Source organism: Calonectris borealis, chromosome 12 (genome assembly GCF_964195595.1).
Source record: "Calonectris borealis chromosome 12, bCalBor7.hap1.2, whole genome shotgun sequence".
Classification (NCBI taxonomy): domain Eukaryota; kingdom Metazoa; phylum Chordata; class Aves; order Procellariiformes; family Procellariidae; genus Calonectris; species Calonectris borealis.
In genome coordinates, this window is record NC_134323.1 from 6029728 (window position 1) to 6052067 (window position 22340).

Sequence of the window (22340 nt, forward strand, 5' to 3'; positions counted from 1 at the left end):
TTCCAGCTTCTGAAAACCTGGTAGCAATTGACCTAAGTAGCGAAACAATGGTGCGACTCAGATATCAAGGTAGGAATTTTCAATGTCTGTAATATAAACAAAATCACCTCAGGCTCTCTTTTTTACTTTTTTATATATATTGGACTTATTTAAGAAACAGAGAGTATCATATGTACATGTTCGACAAGAATAAAAAGAAAGGCTGGGCTTCTGTTTGATCTTTTCTTTATCCCAATCACATGCCCAAGGTGCACTTTTAATATGTTGCTTCTTGTTGCCCCCAGTACCTGCTGAGGAGTTAGCCTCTATATGTCCTGTCCGAATGAAGTCCTGAGAACTGTGGGACAGTCCTGAGCAGTTGTGTGTGACCTCAGCAGTCACCAAGGTTACCTTGCCTTTCAAGTTTGGGCCATGAAAAAGAAGTGGAAAAACAAAGTGAAGTGCGATGGCTTATAAAACTCTGCCAACATTGAACTTTATTTGTTTTCTGACAAAATAAGAGTGGCTTTGCTTGCGTAAATGTTTGAGTCACCTCACTTAATATTTGCCTATTTACTTTTATGGCCTGAAGTGTCCCTGTACTAAAAAGGTGAGTTATGGGTTTGCAAAATAAGTTCAACTTTTTTGAGGAAAGTGTTGTAGAGGAGAGTATTTCACTTGCTGTCTTTTAGGACTGAGGTTGCAAAGCCTCCTATGATCTTTCTTAGGCAAGGAATCCTACTGAAGAATAATATGATTCGTATTTCAGAGACAAGTCACGATGAGGTTAAATGTGCCTGTTCGTCTGATTGGAGAGCACTGCCAGTGAGTGTGGAGTGGTCCAGGTTGCTGCACAGGCTTCTTTTGTTCTGTACCATGTTTCCAAAGGAAGTTTTGGAAAGAGACAGGAGGCCTGACTGACAGGCTTGACTTCACTTTTTTTTTGTTCTAGCGTATCATTCTTTTTTCTTTTGCTAACAATTATGTAACTTTATTATAGAGCCCAATATGTTAGAAGAGATGCCACTATAATACTCCTGGAGCTGACAGAAATTAGAAGCAGGACAGGAGAAATGAATGGTGTTACATGTATTTAAAAAGGTGTCAGAGAATGCTCCCTGCATCACCAGCCGGCTCCAAAACGACTGATCCTCTGAGAGGTTCTCTCTGTCCCTTGCTATGATGTGAGACTACTTTGCCACACTTTGATCCTTTTGGCACCTCTACAGTTTTCCACCTACAGTGTAATAGGTGCTTGAGGAATCCTGCCCCAGATAGTCTCTCTCACATACTGAGTTTTCACTAATTTTGGTCCTCAAGATCTATTTAAAGTCCAGAAGTAATGAGGTGGACTTTGTGTCAGTGAAATGAGATGGAGCTGACTGCCCGTGGTGAGGCACTGTGCATTGGGAAGGAGCCTGGAAACCAGGCTTCCTTCTGTAAGCTGGGATGTAGGGAGCTCCTCTCTTCCTCACTCAAAGCCTGTAGACAGGTTTCTTTCCCACAGATAACAGCACAAAGCACAGGAGCCTTTGTAACTTGTCTACTGTTTGGCCTAACCAAAAAGTCTCCTGAGTCTTAATAAAGGTTGCAGTCATCCTCAGTGAAGTTCACTTCTGCAATAAAGGCTGGGGCATTTCAGCAGCTTTTGAGTTTCCCAGAGATAGGCTTTGCCTGAGCCGGGAGACATGGGATCCATGGAAGACAGGGCATCATTTAGTCTTCGTCTCGAGGAGTGGTGTGATTTTTCAACACCACCTTAGAATTTGTTACGGTGGGTTACGCCTTCAGAAAAACTCATTTGTATGTCTCAAGTAGAAAGTGGATTATAAGTGCTCTCTCTTTTTATACAAAGCCACTGCTATCAGCCCACAAGGCAAATCCAGGGAGGTTTCTGTTTTCCATTTACCGTACTTTTGGATTGATTGGTCAGTGGTGTGTATCCTTTTTCAGTTTCTTTATTCCCTCTCTTTCAGACTTGGAATATCATTGCCTGAAATCCTGAAGGTATCATTATAGATTTCTTTTTCTTTCACACAGAAACCTTTAAGCACACCACATACCTGAATTGCCCTTCCATCTAGCTTTAATTCAGTTTGGGTGTGTAGCCCAAATCACAGACTGAACACTATAATATTGGTTCTTTAGACAGTTTAAAAGGTTGGACTAAAACCAGAACAAGCCTTGTCATAGGTGTGCATAATAAATATAGCATGACTGGAGATGTAAGAATGGGACAATATCTTGATATGAGGTGTTATAACCAAGTTAGGTTTATAATTAAATCAAAAAGTGCATGAAGAAAGAAAAGCTCTAGAAAGCATGAGGATCAAGGAAAGGTACGGATGGAAAATAAAATTGGAGATTTTCAAAGCTAAAGTTTTGTAGCTAGAGAATTATACCTGCCATCCAATGTGGATATTTATTTGGGATAAATAAAATAGCAGTTGAGATATATGCTGAAATGCATATATCAATCATCTGTAAGTTCAAGCTGGTGGGGAAGATTGAAAGACAACAGAACAAAGGGAAGCGTGTAAGCAAAAGGAACAAAATAAAAGAAGTTTGTGCAAAGATAAATAAGAGATTTGCTGAATACAAAAGAAACAAGGTCACTGGAGAAAGCAGTAGAGTTTGAGACATTGCAAAGGTAACCTGCCTTTGGTTGAGAGAAATGTGTTATTCAGATGTTAAACGTTTTGACTCGGTTTTCTAAATGAAGATAAGGATAATACAAACAAGAGACAAAGAAACAGGAAAAGAATAAGGAATTAATATAGACTCCGAATACTGAGTCTGACTCAGTATCGGGTCTTCAAAATCCAGGACTTCAAAAAAATCGACCCAGTTTTCTGTGAGAAGTTAAAATACTCTGGAGGAGACATGAAGATGCTGAACATGTCATGGGAAATAGTGGCTGGCTGGAAATGCCTGATGAGTTGAAGTATAGTGAAAGACACTTAATTCTTGGCAGATTTTAGGTCATGACAGATGTTTTGGATAGTCTGTGGTTACAAAAGAATAGTTTTGCACATAGCACTTTCCGTTATCCTTGTGTACTACGTGCTTTTTTCTAGTTTGCTGTGGAGAGAAGGGCACCAAAATGGGACCAAGTTGAGGTTAGTGTGGAGGAGCAGTGATGAGAGGCCACATCCTCATTCTATTTGAGTAGGGTATTTAATGGTAAATTTAACAAGTAGAGCAGTCGAAGAGGAGAAAGTCTCCCAGTGCTTTGCTAGTGCTTGTGTTCTTCACACCATACATAATCTAGCCCAAATTCTTCTGTTATAAATACAGTAAGAAAAATTAGATATATGGAGTTTCTGTACAGGCAATTTTGGGTTGTATACGCTCTTAAATAATACGTATCCTATTCGTCATCATCCCATATAGTTCCAAACACTAGGTATATGTAAATCCTCCCTAGAAGGAGAAAACACAAAGATATGCAATGGCATTTTTAGATGGAAGTAGGGGTAATTTTCACAAGCTCACTTAAAAATCTTTTAAGACACAATGAACAGTACTTAGGAGAATAGAAAAGACCATAAGCTCGCAATCAGGTAAAGTATATATAAAATATGCTTTCAAAGACTGCGCAAACCAATGGACAGTAGTAAGGCTAAAGACTTTTCAACAACAGAAAAAGAATGAACAACAAAAAGAATCACAGCAAACTGTGAAATGCAAACACAGAGGCTTCATGTACTCTGATATCAGTGAGAGATGGCGGTATTATGGTAATGCTCAAAAGACCAGTCTCTGGTTTTAGTTATTTTTTTAAAAAGTTATTGTACAAACAGACAAGATTCAAAACCGATGCTAGTATGGTACAAGGGCAGAGAGACCTTAGTTATTTGTTAAAGTTAGAGAAAGCAGGTCTGTAGAAGAGAGGAAATTAAGAGGTCATCTATTGAGTCAGAGATCATTCTGAAGGGAATAGGTAGGATAAGTGCTACCAGGTTAGTTGAACTCTTCTGAGATGCAAGAACAAGGGAGTGTGAACTAAAAGAAATGGATGGCAAAAATATTTAGTTGGAATTTCTTACACAAATAGGGAGCAAGAGTATATATAAAATATTTCACTAATGACAGCAAGAGGAAGAAATAATTGAAACAATAATTTAAAGGGTTAGTGTGTCTAAGGTTTAAAAAATACAGACATTTAATATTAGCATTTACAGTGAGCTGTTCTCTTTGCAAATAATTACACATAATCTTTTTGCAAGGCAGCTTATTTTAATAAATAGCAAAAGAAGGCAGAAAAACTTTGAAATAAAATTTTAATTTAGAAGTGGTCATAATTCTAGTTATTGGAAAATTTTCTGCAGTGATTCCCCAGCAGCACAAGTGTGCTTTGTGGAAAGAGGGAGTAAAAATTACTCACTAAATACATTTTTGTGTCTACCATTTACCCTGTTTGAAAACATGTATAGCAGAAGGGATTGTGTGATGTATGGGTCATCAGAGGAGTTATTTGTTTCTTTTTTTCAAAAAAAAAAAAAATTTAATTTTACATCTGTGCAGAGGAGTACACAAATGCACACAGCAACTATAATGCAACTCAGGGATTTGCCTGTTGTAGCTCTGAAAAAAATTGTGAGAGCAATTCAGGGATGGGTGCTTTCCGAAAGCCTCCCTGTCTCACCAGCAGCTCCCCTTATGCTTCAGCCATGATCCTCTTCTGTAGCACAGCCCTTAATGGAAAAGTGCTAACTGAAATGTGAAGTTAAAGGGACACGTATGTGAATTTTTTAGGAGAGACAAACAGACTCCTGTTTAAATGGCAAAGTAGAGAATTCTGCCTGTAGGTGCCACAGACTAACATGTGCTCTATTTGTTGTTATAGGTAGGAGATGCTCAAAAGCTCAGATGAGGCTGTAGCCTGAAAAGGCTGCCTGGAAATGGAAGCCTTTCTGCCAGAGTGATGATGGATCATCAGATTCACTCTATCAGATAGAAATCTTAATCTTGAGTAACTGAAGCTCGGGTATCATGCAAGACCACTTCTATTCATCGAAAGATGACCGTCTGTACAGAAGCTGTCAGCAGAGGTCCCTATGGTCTGCCGAAACCTGGATCTTCCATTTTTCTTCGAGGATATGAAGATGGGCAAAAATGTAAGTTAACAGTAAGTGATGAAGCAAATTGAAGAGCAGAGAGTGGTGTATGATTGTAAAGATGATTGATTATTGAATTGCTGTACATTGAAGCAGTTAGGAACATTGATTACTGTGGATTTTAAATATTGGGGGGGGGCATCCACTATCCAGGACGTGTGCTTCTAGTACGTGTGCTTGAGAAATTGAAACATATGTGCGTAACTCTAAAAAAACCTATAGACTCAGAACCATTCCTGAAACATGCCTGGATTGGGTTTTGCTTCACTAAACTCGTAGAAAAGATATGATTCTCCCTCCTTCTCGGGCAAAGTGGGTCCCAAATTGGTTCAAATCCAGCCTGAAGATCAAAGTATTCCTGAAAAGAGGGGGTACGCTGTCTGCAGTACTGATCTGTGCCGGGGCTGCCGCTCTTACAGGCACACCCAAGCTGGCTTTAAATTAGGTTGCTCAGCTAGTAATGCAGCCACGGCAGCGCAGAGCCGGCATAGGGCAAGCTGTTTACCCAGTTTTTCAGCCATGGAACAACATTCACATCAGTGAATGCAGTGGAGACATACCCAGAATAAGAATGTGATTTATTCTTTCAACGTGAGAAGCAGCTATATGTTCAACAAAGGCTTTCCTTAGACTAATGGCCAAAGTAGGCCCCAGTGCAGCTCCTCTATAGACCGAGAAGAAAGGATTGTTTGTTGAGGCCTAACTGTCTCCAAAAACCAGTCTGCTGAGTGGATTCCGTCATGTATGAGTTCTCTGCTCGCTTCATTGTCCAAGGGTGTTTCCGCAAGCCTGCCATGCACAGCATAACTGGGGAATTTACTGCAGCAGTCGCTGATATAGCAAATAATTCAAAGTCCTGTCACAACTTGAAAAGAACAGATGACTACTGTAAACCAGTTTAATATATATAAGATGTTGTTTACCGATGGAATACGGGACAATGTGATTTTCTATAGAACCTCTCATTCTCAAGGAATGGCAAAGCATTTAATGAAGGAATGAGTTAGAGTTGTGGTTGTTCAGTCCAGAGCATGGCTGGTTTAGCGTTTCAATGCAAAACCATTATGTGCTCAGCAGTAGCTCACGGGGCCGTGGCCAGTAAGGGCTGTTGTGCTGAGACAGGGGACGCTGGCCCTGACACTTTGTCCTCTTGAACTGGTTGTGGTATTGCTTACCCTCTCCTCGGGTGGGAACCAGAGGAAGAAATAAGGAAACTTTTGTTAATTTGTAGCATCTCCCCAATGCTAGTGACAATAACTTTGACCGTGTGGCACCTTTAATAGTTAATTGCAAGGGCTGCGATTGAGTGAGCCCTCGTTTGTGTGTAGGAATCCTGTTCTCCATGACTATTTTCTTGGTCAGCGTGTGCCTCCTGTGAAACGAATATGTGCTCTCCTCTTGAGAGTGCGTAGCTACCCATCCTGAATAGTTGAAACAGCCAAGTAGTGAAGTACAGGATTTGCTTTCCGGGGCGGGGAAAGTGACTTCAGCTGAATTTGAAAGCCATTTATGCATCTAATTCATGTAAACTAATGCTCCTGAAAATGGCTGCTTTTTAAACCCAGTTTATAGTATCACTCATTTTGGACGCTACTCATTTCCAGCCTTTTGGAATACTGTTTTTGTTTGCATATCTCTAGCACTGATTTGTTTGCATATCTCTAGCACTGATTCTTGGATGTTACACTGCTGTGTTCTTTGCCTTTCTTAATATTCGGTTTAGGTTATCGCTGTGGAAAAGCAAGATCACTCTTCCCAGCAATGAGGTGTGTCTCACCAGTGTAATGCAAGAACATTCAAGCATGTGATGCAGAGCAAACGGTTGTGCTTGTACAGCTAGCTTGCATGTTTGAACTGCACATTAGCATGGTTTTGGTGCTTGCACAATTTGCAGTAAAGTTGGCTGGAAGTGTAGGGTGGGATAATTGCTCTAAAATAAAGGTGGCCAGCTGAAGGAGGCAGCTTAAGTCTGGGAAGCTTGCAGAAGAAGGGAAAAAATGTATGTATTTAGTTGTCTTAGGGTGAAGCTTGGTTATAAAGCACATGCTAGAGCAGAGACCAGTCCAAAAGGAGCTAGAGCTGAGCCAGAAGATCACACTGCTCATGTGACATGGAAAATGATTTTGCTCTGTTCTGCTGCCTGCCATCTCTGAATAGCCCATGCAAGTTTTCTATTAGTGGGGGAAATTTGTTTAGTTGGACTAATATTATTATTCTTCTGTCTGTAAATAATACCAAGATGGCGCTGAAATTACAGCTTTTAACCTTTGAGATCTATATGGCCTGAAAACAGTGGAAATAGCTTTTGTCCTATGCTGTTGTCATCAGGGACACTCAAATAGCTCTCCTTAGTCTGCAGCAGACTGTATAGTTTTTATAATACTCTGGGAACCTGAAGCACAGTGTGGGTTAAAGAAAGCCTACTAAAGCTTGCTGGGCAGATGCACAGCCTTGGATGTTGCAGGCAGTGTGGTTCATCTCTGAATTGCAAGTGCATCCTGAGCTTCGCTCTGTGGCAAATGAGGCAGAACTCGGTGTATCTGCCCATGGCTGGCCACACGGTATCCCTGTACGGGCACTTTGACTTTATGGTAGCAGCGTGCTGTAGGTAAATCTTGGGTTTCTGATGGAGGTAGCTGGAGGCAGAGTTTCATTCCAGAATGCCCTGCAGTTTCTCTTAGCGTGCAGCCCTGAGCACAGGCTGATGCCCAGCCTTTATGAGATTCTGACTTGTTTTTTGTCACATGCACGACATACTATGCAGGCCCCAGCAATGTGCAACTGGCAGGACACAAGGGTGCTGTGGAGCCATGGGCAGAAATAGATGAAATATGATGGCAAAATGCAAAAAATCTGGAAAGACCTGAGAGGATTTCTCAAGGGACAGAAAAGAGTTTATGGAAGTCACTAGCTACCTACATAGAATCATAGAATCATACAGGTTGGAAAAGACCTCTAAGATCATCGTGTCCAACCGTCAACCCAACACACCATGCCCACTACACCATGTCCCTAAGGGCCTCATCTACACGTCTTTTAAATACCTCCAGGGATGGTGCCTCAACCACTTCCCTGGGCAGCCTGTTCCAAGGCCTGACCACTCTTTCAGTAAAGAAATTTCTCCTAATGTTCAATCTAAACCTCCCTTGGTGCAACTTGAGGCCATTTCCTCTTGTCCTATCGCTAGTTACTTGGCAGAAGAGACCAACACCCACCTCGCTACAACCTCCTTTCAGGTAGTTGTAGAGCGCGATGAGGTCTCCCCTCAGCCTCCTCTTCTCCAGGCTAAACAACCCCAGTTCCCTCAGCCGTGCCTCATAAGGCTTGTGCTCCAGGCCCTTCACCAGCTTCGTTGCCCTCCTCTGGACACGCTCCAGCACCTCCATGTCCTTCTTGTAGTGAGGGGCCCAAAACTGAACGCAGTATTCGAGGTGCGGCCTCACCAGTGCTGAGTACAGGGGCACGATCACCTCCCTACTCCTGCTGGCCACACTATTTCTGATACAGGCCAGGATGCTGTTGGCCTTCTTGGCCACCTGGGCACACTGCCGGCTCATGTTCAGCCGGCTGTCAATCAGCACCCCCAGGTCCTTTTCCTCCGGGCAGCTTTCCAGCCACTCTTCCCCAAGCCTGTAGCGTTGCCTGGGGTTGTTGTGACCCAAGTGCAGGACCCGGCACTTGGCCTTGTTGAACCTCATACAGTTGGCCTTGGCCCATCGATCCAGCCTGTCCAGGTCCCTCTGCAGAGCCTTCCTACCCTCGAGTAGATCAACACTCCCGCCCAGCTTGGTGTCGTCTGCAAGTAACTACAGTAACTGCTTTGGAGCTGCCGGGGTCTTAGTGTGCATTATTAATGAGGGGCACTGAGTGCCTTTCTTCAGTGTCAATATTCTGGTAATTATTTAAATACAAATTAAAAAAAAAAAAGGGAAATTCTCCGTTCCAATTTTTCTAATATTTCCACTCGCTGATAGTTCAGGCAGCTTGCAGGTGTCTGGGAGCTTTGTCTTGAATAAATACATAACAATAGAATATTTGCAATACAGTTTTCCCCATTTAAGACATCATATATTGAGGTTGTAATAAAGCAAATGTGGGGGAGCTAATAGACTTTTCCTGAGAGCCCTGAATTTGCTCTGCCTGGAATGATACGCTTTTTAAGCTGAATTACCACAAATCCTTCAATGAGTGAGTTTCAGGACAAATATTAAACATGTGAATTTTAAGTTACTTGATGAAGAATATTCATCTAGAATTTATTCTGAGTGGATAGAAATGAGATTTTGCAGAAGTCTATCAATTATTTCCACTTATCCCTCACAAAGAAGAGGAACTATGCACACTGACTGCTGAAGCCAGTAAAAGCCAACAAAAGAAACCCAGTCTAGGCATTTCACAATAGTTATTCACAGAAATATTCACAATTTATAGGCCATTAAGGTCTCATGCTTGGAGCGTGAGACACGTTAATGGATCCCTAGCTTTGCTCTCCCTGTTCCAGCCCTTGCGTATCATGCGATGGTGGCTCAGCACGGAACCGCAGCCCCTCTCCAGCCCGGGTATTTGCTGGCCCACGCGTGGTGTGTGGAGCCCCAGAGCAGGACAGAGATCATGACTTCATGCTCCACAAAAGCCAAATTTCTTCTGGTTGGGCTCAGCTCTCAGAAGGCTGTTGTGCAGGTCTCAAATGTGGCTTGTTGTACAGGGCCTCACAGTATTTAGAAGTGCCAGTGGTCTGGTGTCAACCCGTGTGAGCAAATGCAGATTTATTGAGAAGACAATACTCTTAAGGGCTCTGATTCAATCAAACACTTAAGCATATCCCTACCTTCAGCCGTGTGAGCCATTTAGTTTTAATGATACATACCTTTGGAAAAACCACCGCCTGTTCGTGACACTTCATGAACAGGAAGGGGGGCGGTGTTCATCCACTTTTTTTCTGCTGGAAATTATTCATTCAGGTCAGCGTTTTACTGTAAAAGTATGGGAGCAGGAGTGAGTCATGGTGAATCCTTAAGGGGGTAGAGTTGCTCCATCGCATGGAGCATGTGGAAGAATCGGGGAGAGGGTGGGGAGGAAAAGGGCTGCTGCACCCTCACGCTCCTAACCCCAGAGCACTGCCGCGGTCGCAGGTCCTCCGTGTCGTGGCGTGGCGCGGGGTCTGCATTCCCGTGCTGGCCCAGCCCTGCTGCCTCCCGTGTGAGAGACTGATCTCGCAGTACCTCTCCGTGACTGCCTTCCCTCCACTGTCCCATGGCTTGGTGGCCCTGTGGGCCCTGCGGGTGGAGCTGCCCGCTCCGTCCCCGTCTCCCACTCCGTTCAGCTAGGCCGGAGAGAAACTTGCGGAGCTGAGGCCTTGACTGGCACGAAGGGCCTGGCAGTTACCTCAGCAGCGAGGTGGGTGTCACTGAAATCAAAGAAGGGAAAAACAACCAAACCCAGGTTAAGTTTTGGAAAAAAACCCTGTCGAACAATACCTGTCGTAGGAACTGCTTTCAGCGAGATACAAACGTGTTATCCTTCCATTTCTGCAACTCATTCTGAGTTGCTTCATTAATAACAGGCTTGTTTTGGAGAGTGACAGGATGGGGACCAGCACGGTAATTACACACTGCTCTTTTTGTGAGGACTGCCGTAAAAACAACTGTGTGTTCTCATTACCTCCAAAGACAAGCAGCGAAACAAATCTCTAACACCTTGCCCTCCGTTACAGCTGGACACTGTTCCAGACTGACATGAATCATTCAAAAGTGAAAATGTAACCCATAGAAACGTTATTCAGTAGACTCTGTACAAAAGAAAGCATTTCGACTTGCCTAATTAAAGGATAATGAAAAAAAATGTGTATTTGGGCAGTAGTTGTGGAAGTACATTGCTTTTTTCTCAGAAGTCAGATCATCACAGCACAACAATTTACAAAAGAAAAATGTTTCCTTTTCCTGGAGTTGGGTAATTAAAAACTTTCTCCCCGATCAATTCACTGAACACCGAAGGAGACATTCCGTGGCTCTTTAGTACCTGGAATTCCTTTTTCTTTTTTTTTTTTTTAGTTGAAAAACTGTAGTATAGTGAACTAATACACACATGGCTCACCTGTGCTCTTTAAATAAAGCGGTGATAATCTGTATCATTGCTCTCTTGACTTTGTTTCAACGTGCTTTTTAATGCAAATTTCCTAATCTAACTTGTAAAACATTTAATATTTAGAATATACTCCTTTAAGAGCCATCAAAAGAGGCAAAGCTGCATAACAATGCCTGGTGCTGGAGCATTGTGAGCCTGCTACAAAGGAATGAGGTGATTCTTTCTTTCAGGTCAGAAGGTCAGGCTTCACTGCATTAATTTTGCTGAGTCTCTTTTTTATTTATAACAAACAAGGTCATTTATTTTCATTTCCTTGTTTCTAATTGCATGCATCTCCTTTGGAGTATGAACTCGGTAAACAGGTGGCTGAAATGCTGGGGAAAATGCTTGAAGCTGTTCCAGAAAAAAGGGCATGTCCCACACTGGTAAAGCAATTTGATGAGTTAGAGATTTAGTCATAGCAGGATGTGCACCTGCTTGAAAGCAAACACGCTTCTCTTTGGCACGCACAGATACATGCAAATTAAAAGAGATTATTTCACTCTGAATGGTGGGTTGATATTTGATCAAATTTAACATTGTCTATTTTAAATAAAGCCTTGGTGTATATTAGTGAAATACAATCTCTTTTCAGCTGCTTTTGATTTTTTTCCACTTCTCCTTGATGAGTATTACAAATGAATGATATTTCTTCACTAGCTGAGCCTACAAAAAGAGTGTATCTCCGGAGAACTTTATCAGAGAATCTTTATGATGAGAACTACCTCCATGCACTGAAAAAAATGGAATAATGAAAAGCTAGGATGTTTGACTGACAAGGAATAAACCAGATCTTAAATTTTTAATTCTAAAATGAATTCCCACAAATTAAAGGGCATTCATTGGAGTGATTGTAATATGTCTTTTTAATCCAGTAAGACCCACGTTTCCAGGCAGCCCAAAAGAAACTCCTAAATATATTCATGGGCAGCTTTTGCATAGGTAGTTATTGAATTTGCATTTGAAAATACAGGCACTATATGCCTAAATCTGTGGCTGCTTTGTTCTGAAAGATGAGATGCATTATGGACTACCTTGATTTTAGGGGCAGTTCAGGACATAGCAGGAAGCAGTAATTGTCTGTCATGACTGAGCTGTTGTTGATGGTTGAGAACGGGTCCGGGGCTCAATCCATAAGGGAAAGAGAGGGAGCTTTTTTAGCAAGATCCTCTATTTCCCCAAGAATGGGAGGCACCATGACCTATGTCCATAGGCTCCGTGGAGAGCTCTGGGGCTTAAGAAACTGTCTCTGAGCAAGGGGAAAGTGTGGGAGGAAAGCTGGCGAGATGGACGTGCCATTCCAAGGGACAATTGTTTTGTCCATTTTCTAAGATTGGGCATATGGGGGGCATTTGGAGGAGGCTCTGCAAGGTCATGAATCCCCTGCTCTCCCTGTCATTTGTCTGCAGATTATTTCCTAAGAGTGGGGCAGGGAAGGCAATTTGGTTGTGAGGATTATGCTACAGCTTTCATTGTTTAGGATGCATACTGTAGCCTTTCTATGAGAAGATTACTGTCCCAGGCTTCTCTTTCCACGCATATGAAAATGCACTTTGTAATTTCAGGGAGAAAATAACTTTAAATGGTATGTTGGAGGAAAGAAAATATTTTGTATCTTTTTAAAAGATAAAAATCCAAAACCTTTCTGTAGGAAAATATTTGTTTCTTGAATGTAATTATAAATGTCATTGTACATTCTTCTTGACTTCAATGCTTATCTTGAAGAGTTCAGTGAAAATAAATTGTTTTCATGAAAGCAGAGAAGCCATTTGATAAACACACTGTCTCAGAAAATTGTTCCTGAAGCAGAGGTCGTTCTCTTACTTTAAAAGAAAGAGAATATGTTTTAGAAAACAAGCCAGGCAGCAGAAATAAGCATTTTTTGTTTCAGTCAATTCATTTTAAAAAGCAATGTGTAAATCACATGGAAAATTCTGCATTGATTATTTTGACTGCTGTAGAACCCTGGAATAAATGGAGTTGAAATGGACTTATATCAAAGAACATTGCATTTAGTAGCAAGTCGGAGTGTTATTTTAGTACTGATTTTTTAGATTTGGTTTTATGATCAGATGTTTTATTAAATATTAGCCATTCATGGAAATGAGGGCTGATTCTTTAAGAACAGCTTGGCACATACTGTTTATGAGCTTGGGGAAATAGTCTAGAGAACTGGATGCAATCTGTCTTCAACTTTTCAATGTTGAAAACTTGGCCCATTGAAGCATCGAGAGAGAGCTCAACTCTCTAAACTGAACGTAAGTCTCCTGAATGGAAGTATGGCAGTTCATTTTGGAGGTGCTACTGCGGTCCCTAGGTCACACTTCTAGAAACCTGTTTGATAATTTTTAATCTGATGAATTTATGTATGTGTCTATTACTATGTCCCAAACTTTATTGTACGAGTACTTATTAAAAAGTGTTTTATTTTTTTAATTCTCAACTAGAATTATGCTGCTATTAATACCAGAGTTATTAATATGCTCTCAGAAGACTACATCATTCATTAGGAGACCTAAAGGATAACTAATGAGTCCTTTGGAAGACTACTTCCAGTTATTGTATGGATCTGATCTATCCAAATAAAGCTGTAAGTCCTATCAAATGTGGATAAATTTTTGTATATCTTCACATATTCTCTAGCAACAGTCACTTCTTATTTTATGTTATAACCAGTGCTGGTAGAAGGTGATGTTAATATCGCGATAAGGCTCTGTACCATTTGAAAGGGACATGAGAACAAGCAACATTCTTAAATAATGATTTTTATTTTTAAGGCATGACTGTAAAACTATACATGGCTTTTTACCTTAAATCTTGGTAGTGTCTCGTCAAGTCCTTCAGTGGCTTCCAAGCGATGACCAAAAGCCCATTCTTTCCACACCCACCAACAAGAGATGTGCATTGTGGTCACTGAGAGTACGTACAACCACTTCCATGGCTTCTGGGGACAGCCAGGGCACTGCTTCCCACATCTCCCCGGGGTACCACGCAGGCTCTCAAGGGGAAGTGTGCCTTCTCTTTGGGGAAATACAGTATTATTGCATTAAACCCACAAAATCACAAGATATTTTCTTGATCACTCCAGGAACATCACCACATCCTTGTTTATAATGAAATGTATGCACCTGAAATATATCATATAGCTGTATGCTGTATATTTCTAATAATTACCTAATAGAACACTGGATGAAATTAAAATTGAAAAACATGTATGAGTGAATCTGGTGTAGATACAAGGATTAAATGTAACCTTTCTCACCTGGAAATATTCTTCACCATATCTCACTAAGACTTTTCAGCTATGTTTCATTAAAATAATTATTTCAGTAATTAGATTTGATTCTACTGTAAAATGAAAGTTTCTGCCTGACGAATTCCTTTAGACTAATAGAGAAATTTAAAGAAGTATTTGGATTGCTCATGATAAGCATGTTTTTCTTTCTGTAGACATTGTCCTTGTAAATTCCCTTAAAAAAGTAGATGCTAGCAGCTTTTTCCTCCCCTCTTTTAATAATTCTTTTAGTTTAAATTCAACAAATGTATGAATGTGGAGAGGGCCTGAGGGGGAAAACAAAGAAACAAACAGAAACATACCACACAGCTTCATAGCTTTACATCAACAGATGATATAAATGCAATATATATATACACACACACGCACGCACACAGAGAGCGCGCCATCTCTAACCAAGTTTTCCTATCTTGCTTTAAACTGGTATCCCTGGAAGAAAGGAATACATTGCAACAGTTTCTTAGTTTCAGTTAAAGCTTTTATTCTTTAATGCTATTCTAGAAACGACACTGTTCCAGTCATTGTTCTCTTAAAGAAGTTAATTTTTATATTACTGGACAGGTCCTTTTCTGTTTTCAGTACTGCAATCAGTTTGTTTTTCAACGTGGTCTTTATCTCACAATAACTGTATACTAGTATGTCAGGATACTGTAACGCTGCAGTCAATAGCAACAGGATATTCACTCTGCCAAAAAGTAATCCTATATTGTCCATTACACACAGGTTATTTTGGAGGGTTGTGGAATACTTTCTTTAAAGCGGCAGAAACCTTTTTGTTGTAACATAGTTCAACAGGATTAGTGGCTGTCTCTGCTCTGTAGACAACTTAAATAGTTGTTTTTCTGCTGGAATATGGTTAAAATTGTCGTATGTGGGTTGAGGTGGTAAAATACATCAGGTAAGATAAGATACTTCAGCAATCCACAGAAATACCAAAGCAGGCACACTGTTTGAAAAGTTTAATAATTTTGTTTTTCCCAGTTTCACAAAGTAATGCATTTCCTGACTTGGGCCTGAAAGAAATAGAATTTTCAGAAACTAAAAACTTCCAGTTGTGATTTTTTTTCCCTGCAACACTCCATACTTATATTTTGAAATAATGATTTGTATTTTTAAGGAATGACTATTAAAAAGACTTTTTTTTTTTAAAATCCTTTGATCTATAGTTTTCTAGATGCTGCAACTGAGACAAAGAGAAGGTAAATGATCATCTGCAGACAAGCACTAGATTCCAGCTCCGCCGATTATTTGGCTGCTCCCATCTGCTGGCTGACATTCCCTCCTTCACTGCAGGAAACATGGTCAGTGACTAGTAAGTGTTTGTTGATCTCTGCTTGAGATACTTGCTGAGAAATGTAGATATCAACACATATTTGATCTGAATTAATGCTAAGAACAAAAAGTTTTTTCTTTACTGCCTGATTTATGTAGGATATTCATGCCTGTACGATCACTTATAAATGCCAGCTGACTCTACAATCTGATGAGAAGGGGACTTCAGTGAGATAAACTCTCATGGATTAATATGCTGTTAATCGTACTTTTTCTTAGCCAAAAATTACCAGTGTAGTTGTTGCTTTGAGGGGTAAGTCAAAATATTATTGATTCTCAGCAGCTGTACTTGATAAGTAGAATATAGGTCTAATTCAAAGCCCATTGCAATCAATTAAAGGGATTTCCTATTGATTCTAGGAGGCTTTAGATTATTTTCTAAACCAGACCCGGTTGGTGCTCTGTCTTCCTTTTCTCCTCCTGTATTCCATCCGTTTTGTTTTGTGCCCTTTCGTCTTCTACATGGGGGGAAGGGGCTAAGGCACTATTCCTTAGCAGGTGACATCAGGGATGTTGTGTTCTCCCATCTCCTTTTGTTCCTCCCAGTTCCTATAGGAGCCAACAGATGCGGACCCTGCACCATGAAAATGAGTGTCAGGTCTTTTTTAATGTTGATGCTGCATCGTGAAACTGGAGCAAAGAGTCTCGGTCCAGCCTTAGTTTGTTCCACCCCTTCTTTCCTTTTTCCTCATTTTCCTGCCCCCTCTCATGTTTGTTGTCTTTGCCAGTGAGGGGACTGTCACGCCAGAGATGTGGGGGTTATTGAGTTGCAGTACTTGTGGAAGACTTGGCTGGCTATCTGAACATTTGGATGTTAGGGAGCCGGTGTGTCTGCTCTATCTCTGAGGTTTCTTCCTGACTCTGCTTTTTGTTGGAGTAAATCTCCTCCCAGTGCCTTTGACTTCTGCCTAGTAAAAAGAGAGAAAACGTTACTGAGCCTCTGGTACTGTGTCCATGTTACAGACTGGGAGACTGATGCAGGGTTTGCAAAGTAGTCTGCAGAGGCTGTAAGGGTACTACTTAAAGATAAAGCATATTAGCCGTAACCGTTAAAGACATTCCCTTGCTCTATGCTGGTACAAAGAAAAGGACTCACCAGGCTTGTGTGGGAATCAGCGTGGCCTGGAACATTAGTATTTACCTGTGGAGGCTGAAAGGTTTCTGGGCAGCAGTGAGAATTTGTGCATGCGCACTTTCGAGTTTGCATATGACTGATTCACTCCAATACAATTTCTGCTCTTACATCAGAAAAGCGGTTTGAGTGTTCTTAATGGCTTTTAAAATTGAATTGTGATGATGAGTCAGAAGAAAGTATAGCTGAAGATGCAACAAAGTCACGGTTTCTGTGCTACTGAATCATAATTGTTGGCATTGGTAGGCATACATTCAAATCTTTATGGAACAGTGCTTTTCAAAAAGTTTCTTCAAAATCAAGGCTACCCAGCACCAGGGAAAGTACTGAAGTACTCCACTTACTGTCGGTAGATGCTTACTTTTATTAAACCAGCAGAAAAGAAGGGAATACTTACTCAAAATTACAAATACTTTGTACTTCCAACTGTTCTGAAAGAAAAAAAAAATTAAAAGTAGAATTCCAAAGCCATAGTTTTACTGAAGGACCTTAAGGAGAATAGCTTGAGAGAAGAATTTGTTGGATTCCTTTCAAGCGGTATGTACAGAAAGATACAAATACTTTGGCTCATATTCCATCTTTAATGTACTCCTGAGATAAATACATTATTACTAACAAACGGGTTTGGTGTCATGTATATGGATTTTAAGTGTAGCAGAGATTACTCAAGTTTATTTATTTAATAAACTACATTGAAGAGGTATTGAGAAAGGAAAACACACACTTGCCTAATTTTTTAGTTTGTAAAATTCTTTCTGGCACAATATCACATAAAACGTAATATTTTGCTTAAAAAGAAGAACAAATTAGCATATATATCCCAGTTTCTCATCTGTTTTTCTTTAAATCACTCAGTAATTTCACTGCAGTCTTACTAGTTCTGCAAAAGACTTGGGCACTCAGTAGAGGTGCCAAAGCCAGGTTATAGTCAGAATTGCAATTTTTTTGGTTGGAAATATCACCAAATTTCTGTATTTCAGTTTCATAATTGTATAAATAGTATTTCAAAACTTTTCACCAAATAATATTTTGGAGATGTTTTGCCTATCTGGAATTTAATTTTTTTTTTTTTAATTCTGACTTTCTCCATTTCAATTTTATATTAACTTCCTGCATCAGTGATGTCAAGATGGAATATTTTGGGGTTTTCCTGTTGTGCCTCTTCTTTTATTTTCAGAAGAAACTATGTTGGAAACAGTATATTCCATCAGAGTACTTAAAATCATCATTATTTACACAACCATTACTTGTGTATCTTCTGAATTTAAGGCTTCTTGCCCAGAGGCGGTAGTTGCCCGCCCACCACAGCACCCCGTGTGCTTCCCGCCTGCCACCTCCTGGTCCGCAGGCCCGTGTTTCTGGCCCTGGAGCGGAGCCGTGGGACAGGGGAGGTGAGCTGGGCTGGTCACCTGGGGTGCGCCCCGTGGGCAGCCGCGCCGCCCCTTGCCAAGGCAGGGATTGCGCAGCAGCCACGGTGCTGCGTAGGCCACGTGCTGCCCAGGAGCCATTGTATACATTATATTGTATAGGTCTGCGGCCTTTCAGAGGCTCCTTTCAATATGACAACGGGACCAAATCCTAAACTTGGAATCATTTGCTCTTCCTCACTGAAGCAATTTCCCTCTGAATTCAATGGGAATATGCTTTCAGATTTCGTTCAAAGTGTAGAGAACCGGAGCAAGTCTGTAAATATCTGTATTTATAAGCAGAGCACCTCAGAAGTTGGTGCCAATGATCGGTTCCCATACCTGAGAATCGGCTTATTCTAACTTACACTGGGGTTTACAGAGATGTTTGTCACCCAGTGAATAAAACAAAGCAGGTATTACTTTATTAACCTCAGTTGAAATGTTGAAACGAGTTTGCTGTGCCTGTACACTACCACTTTTCCGTCACTGCTTTGGAGGAATGCTCTAATGCAATGTTGTGTTCTGAAACAGATTCAATGTCTTTTTTTTCCTGAACAATTTGTTTCTCTCAGGAGCATAAATAATTTTTGCCACAGGTATGGGGTTGTGCCAGTGTGAACATTCTGCGCTCTATGTTCCTCAACCATTTCTCTTCTAGGAACAGAGTAGATTTTGCAGTTTTTTCCCTTTGGTTAAAAATGGTTGACACAATTAATATGAAATTGGATTAAGTATTTGACAGAATATTCTGTTTTCTACTGAGGCATTTACCAGTTCATATACATTTTTCCTAGAAAGTTAAATTCTAAATACTTCATATAAATACCGATGTATATCTGTGCTATGTTTAATTCTGCTCTTAGTACAAAACGCCACTTTAGAGATTTTTCTTTGCTTCAAACTGTGGCACTTAAGGATCAATGCCCTGAATAAGGGTGATCCGGTGTCTCCTGTGCTAGCGGGAGCTACTTGTGCCACCATAAATATTGAAAGTAAGATTTCTAGGAATGGAGTTAGGAAGATGTTCCCTTTTTACATGTTGTCTCCCAATCTATCTAGGCAGTGCAAAGTCATGCCTGGGCACGGAGTGTGGGGCAGTAAGCCCCTGAGGCGCAGGCTTCAGGCAGAACTGGGGCTGCGGCGTAGGCCCAGGTTATCTGTCCTCGGCAGCCACAGCAGAGATGCGCAGACCTTTAGAGAAGGTCTTGCTGGTGTTGTACAGCTAAACCTTGTGTACTTGTGGTGTCATTCCTATTTTGCAACCAAATGGAGTAAACTAAAGACAGTCTGGAGTGTATTTCCAGTTGTGTTATAACTGCACAGCACTGGGCCCTAGACCTGAAGGGCAATTCTCTCCCTGTCATAGAAGCCTCGACCCACGGGCACATTTTCAACCTCCTTCTTCCTCACACCTTGCCTGCAGGGCACAGGTCATGAGGTTAAATGGCCTTTGCACTGCTTTAGTGTTTCCTCCAAAAGTTCTGGAGCGAGTTTTTGGGCCAGGAAAGCTCCACACAAGGGTAGCAGATACAGTAGCACGTATGACTGACTAAGCAAATTTGGATCGTTAGTGGATTGCTTTGAATCAGCATCCTGTGACTTTGAGAGTTCAAGAAGGTTTCTGTGGGGCAGGCTACTGTGTTTGAAAGTACTGCTCTTGACGGCACGTTAGAAAAATCTCCTTTCTTCTGCGACCAACCTCACGCAGCAAGGCAGCGGTGCCAATCACTGAAATGCATTACCAAAAAAAAAAAAGACGGAAAACTGGTGCAAGCGGTGAAAGTTTCTCACCTCGACCCTTGCAGGACAGAGGACAGCTAGGGGAAGGGCCGGCTCCCGGCCCGGGCGGGCGAGCGGCGGCGCGGCCCCGCACCGGCCGCCGGGGGCGGCAGCGGGCGGGCGGCGGGAGGGGCGGCGGCGGGGCGGGGAGGGGCGCGGGCCCCGGTCGCTCCTCCCGGGGAGCGGTGCCAGCGCGGCGCCGGCTCCTTCGGCACTTCGCCCCGGCCGGCGCAGCCCTGTTGCACCAACTCCGGGGCAGCTGCCCCCTCCCCGGCAGCCGCGGGGCGGCCGTGACAGCGCGGTGCCCCGCTCCCCGCGGGCAGGCGGCGGTGACGGGCCCCCCGCCCTTGGCGGCGGCGCGGGCAGGCTGCGGCGGGCAGCGGCGGTCGGTCCGTCCGTCCGCGCCGGGCGCGTGGCTCCTTTGTGTACAGCAGCTGCTCCTGAATGCGGAGGCAAAGCCCGTGGCTTGGCACCGAGCTTTCAAAAAACAACAGTCCTCCTTCCCTCCCTCCCTCCTCCCTCCCCTCCTCCCGCCGAGGCGGACGGGCACCCACCTGGGCTCCGCCGCCCGCCTCGCCTCTCCTCCTCTCCTCTCCTCTCCTCCGTGTTTACCTGCACTTTTCCGCCGCCTCTTTCCCTCGCTGTCCCCCGCCGCCTCCCGGCCCTCCTTCGTCCCCGCTCCTCGGGAAGGCTCGCCGCTCCGCAGCTCCGGTCCCTCGGCGGTTTGCCCGCGCCCCAGCCCCGGGGAAGGCACCTGAAGGTGGATCTATCAAACCTCCCGGCGGTTTCTCCAAGTGCACTTCTTGGACCAAAGCACCGGCATGGATGTAAGATTTTACCCGGCTGCGGCGGGCAGCTCGCTTCCCGGAGACCCCTCCAACCTGGACTTTGCCCAGTGTTTGGGTTACTACAACTACAACAAGGTGATTATTCCCGCGCGTGTTAATTCCCCGTGCCAGGGCCGGTTCCCCGCGAGCCGGAGCGCGGGCTCCCTCGGGGCGGGGAGCTCGGGGCTGGGGGTGCCCGAAAGCCCGAGGCGGCGGGGTCCGCCCGCGGGTCTCTGCGGGGCCCTGGGGCGCCCGTCCCCGCCAAGTTGGAGGCGGCGAGCGGCCGCGGGGCCGGCAGCGGGCGGGCCGGGCGCCCCGCGCCGCCTCCCTCCTCCTGCCGGCGGCCGCGGCGGGGCTGGCCCCGGGACCCGCCCGCCAGGCCGCGGCCGGCCGCCGCCTCGGCGCCGGTTCGGCCCGAAAGCCAGACGGACCCGCCGGGAACTTCGGGGTGCGAGCCGCTCTCCCCCGCGGTCGGGGAAGAAAAGACGGCTTTCCCGGCTCGGGCCGGGACTTGCTGAACTTTTCCCCGGGCTGGAGCCGCCGCGGCTGCCGGCGGGTCGGGCAGAGCCTGCGAGGGAGGGGAGGGGGCACCTCCCTCTGCCCCGCTCCTTCGGGTGATGCCGGCTCTGTTATGGCCAATCTCTAACTGAAGGATTGTACCAAGCAGGAGGTCTATCTGAAAGTACCTCAGCTGCCGGCACGGGAAGGTAACAAACGTTTTGATTTGACGAGGGTTGTCAGAGAAGTTGCAGTACCGCTTCTATCTATTCACACCTTCTCTGCGGCATGTGTAGTTTCTGGAGTTAGAAGCAATAGTCATTTCCCAGTGGCTACCTTCGTTTACAAAAATATGTTTTAATAACACGGGGATGATTTGTTTCACAAATTACCCAAATCTGGGAAAGGCAAAGTTAAGAATGACACTGTGACTCATGCTATTTTGAAAAAGACTTAGCTGTTTGCACTGTGATGTGTCAATAGCACATTGAGCTATTAGCACTGGGCCCTCACACATGCACATAAAGATCCCTTTCACACTGTGTTTTTCCTGGTGCTATGTTTGTCCAACCTCTGGGGCCTTTTGTGAGGCACTGTATGAGATGCTGGGGAAAAGAAGGGTGCTGCACGAAGTCTAAGCTTAGGTTAAAACCTGTTTTGTTTAGAATTCTTTCCAAATGAGTGGATAAAGTTTGATGAACTACGAAGATCACTTTAAGGGGGATGTTAGTAACGTGGGCTCAAATAAGGAGGTTCAGTAGCTGAAGAAAACTTTCTCCTAGAGAAATTGCTTCTAAATAGATCTCATGAGCGTACTTTTCTGTTGCTCTTTACGATAATCTCCAT

The 22340-nt window shown here is 43.3% G+C and overlaps 1 protein-coding gene across 2 annotated transcripts in view; it reads left to right on the forward strand.

Annotated features, from left to right (window-relative positions):
* Positions 1–20796: 20796 nt before the first annotated feature.
* Positions 20797–22340, forward strand: part of TOX3 (TOX high mobility group box family member 3) — a 76860-nt gene continuing 75316 nt past the window's right edge. Inside the window, exon 1 of one of the 2 annotated variants that reach the window (XM_075161165.1) lies at positions 20797–21092. In XM_075161165.1, the coding sequence (XP_075017266.1) occupies positions 20991–21092 (102 nt within the window). In that variant the 5' untranslated portion in view covers positions 20797–20990. The remainder of the gene's footprint in view (positions 21093–22340) is intronic. The other variant, XM_075161166.1, reaches the window with a different exon arrangement.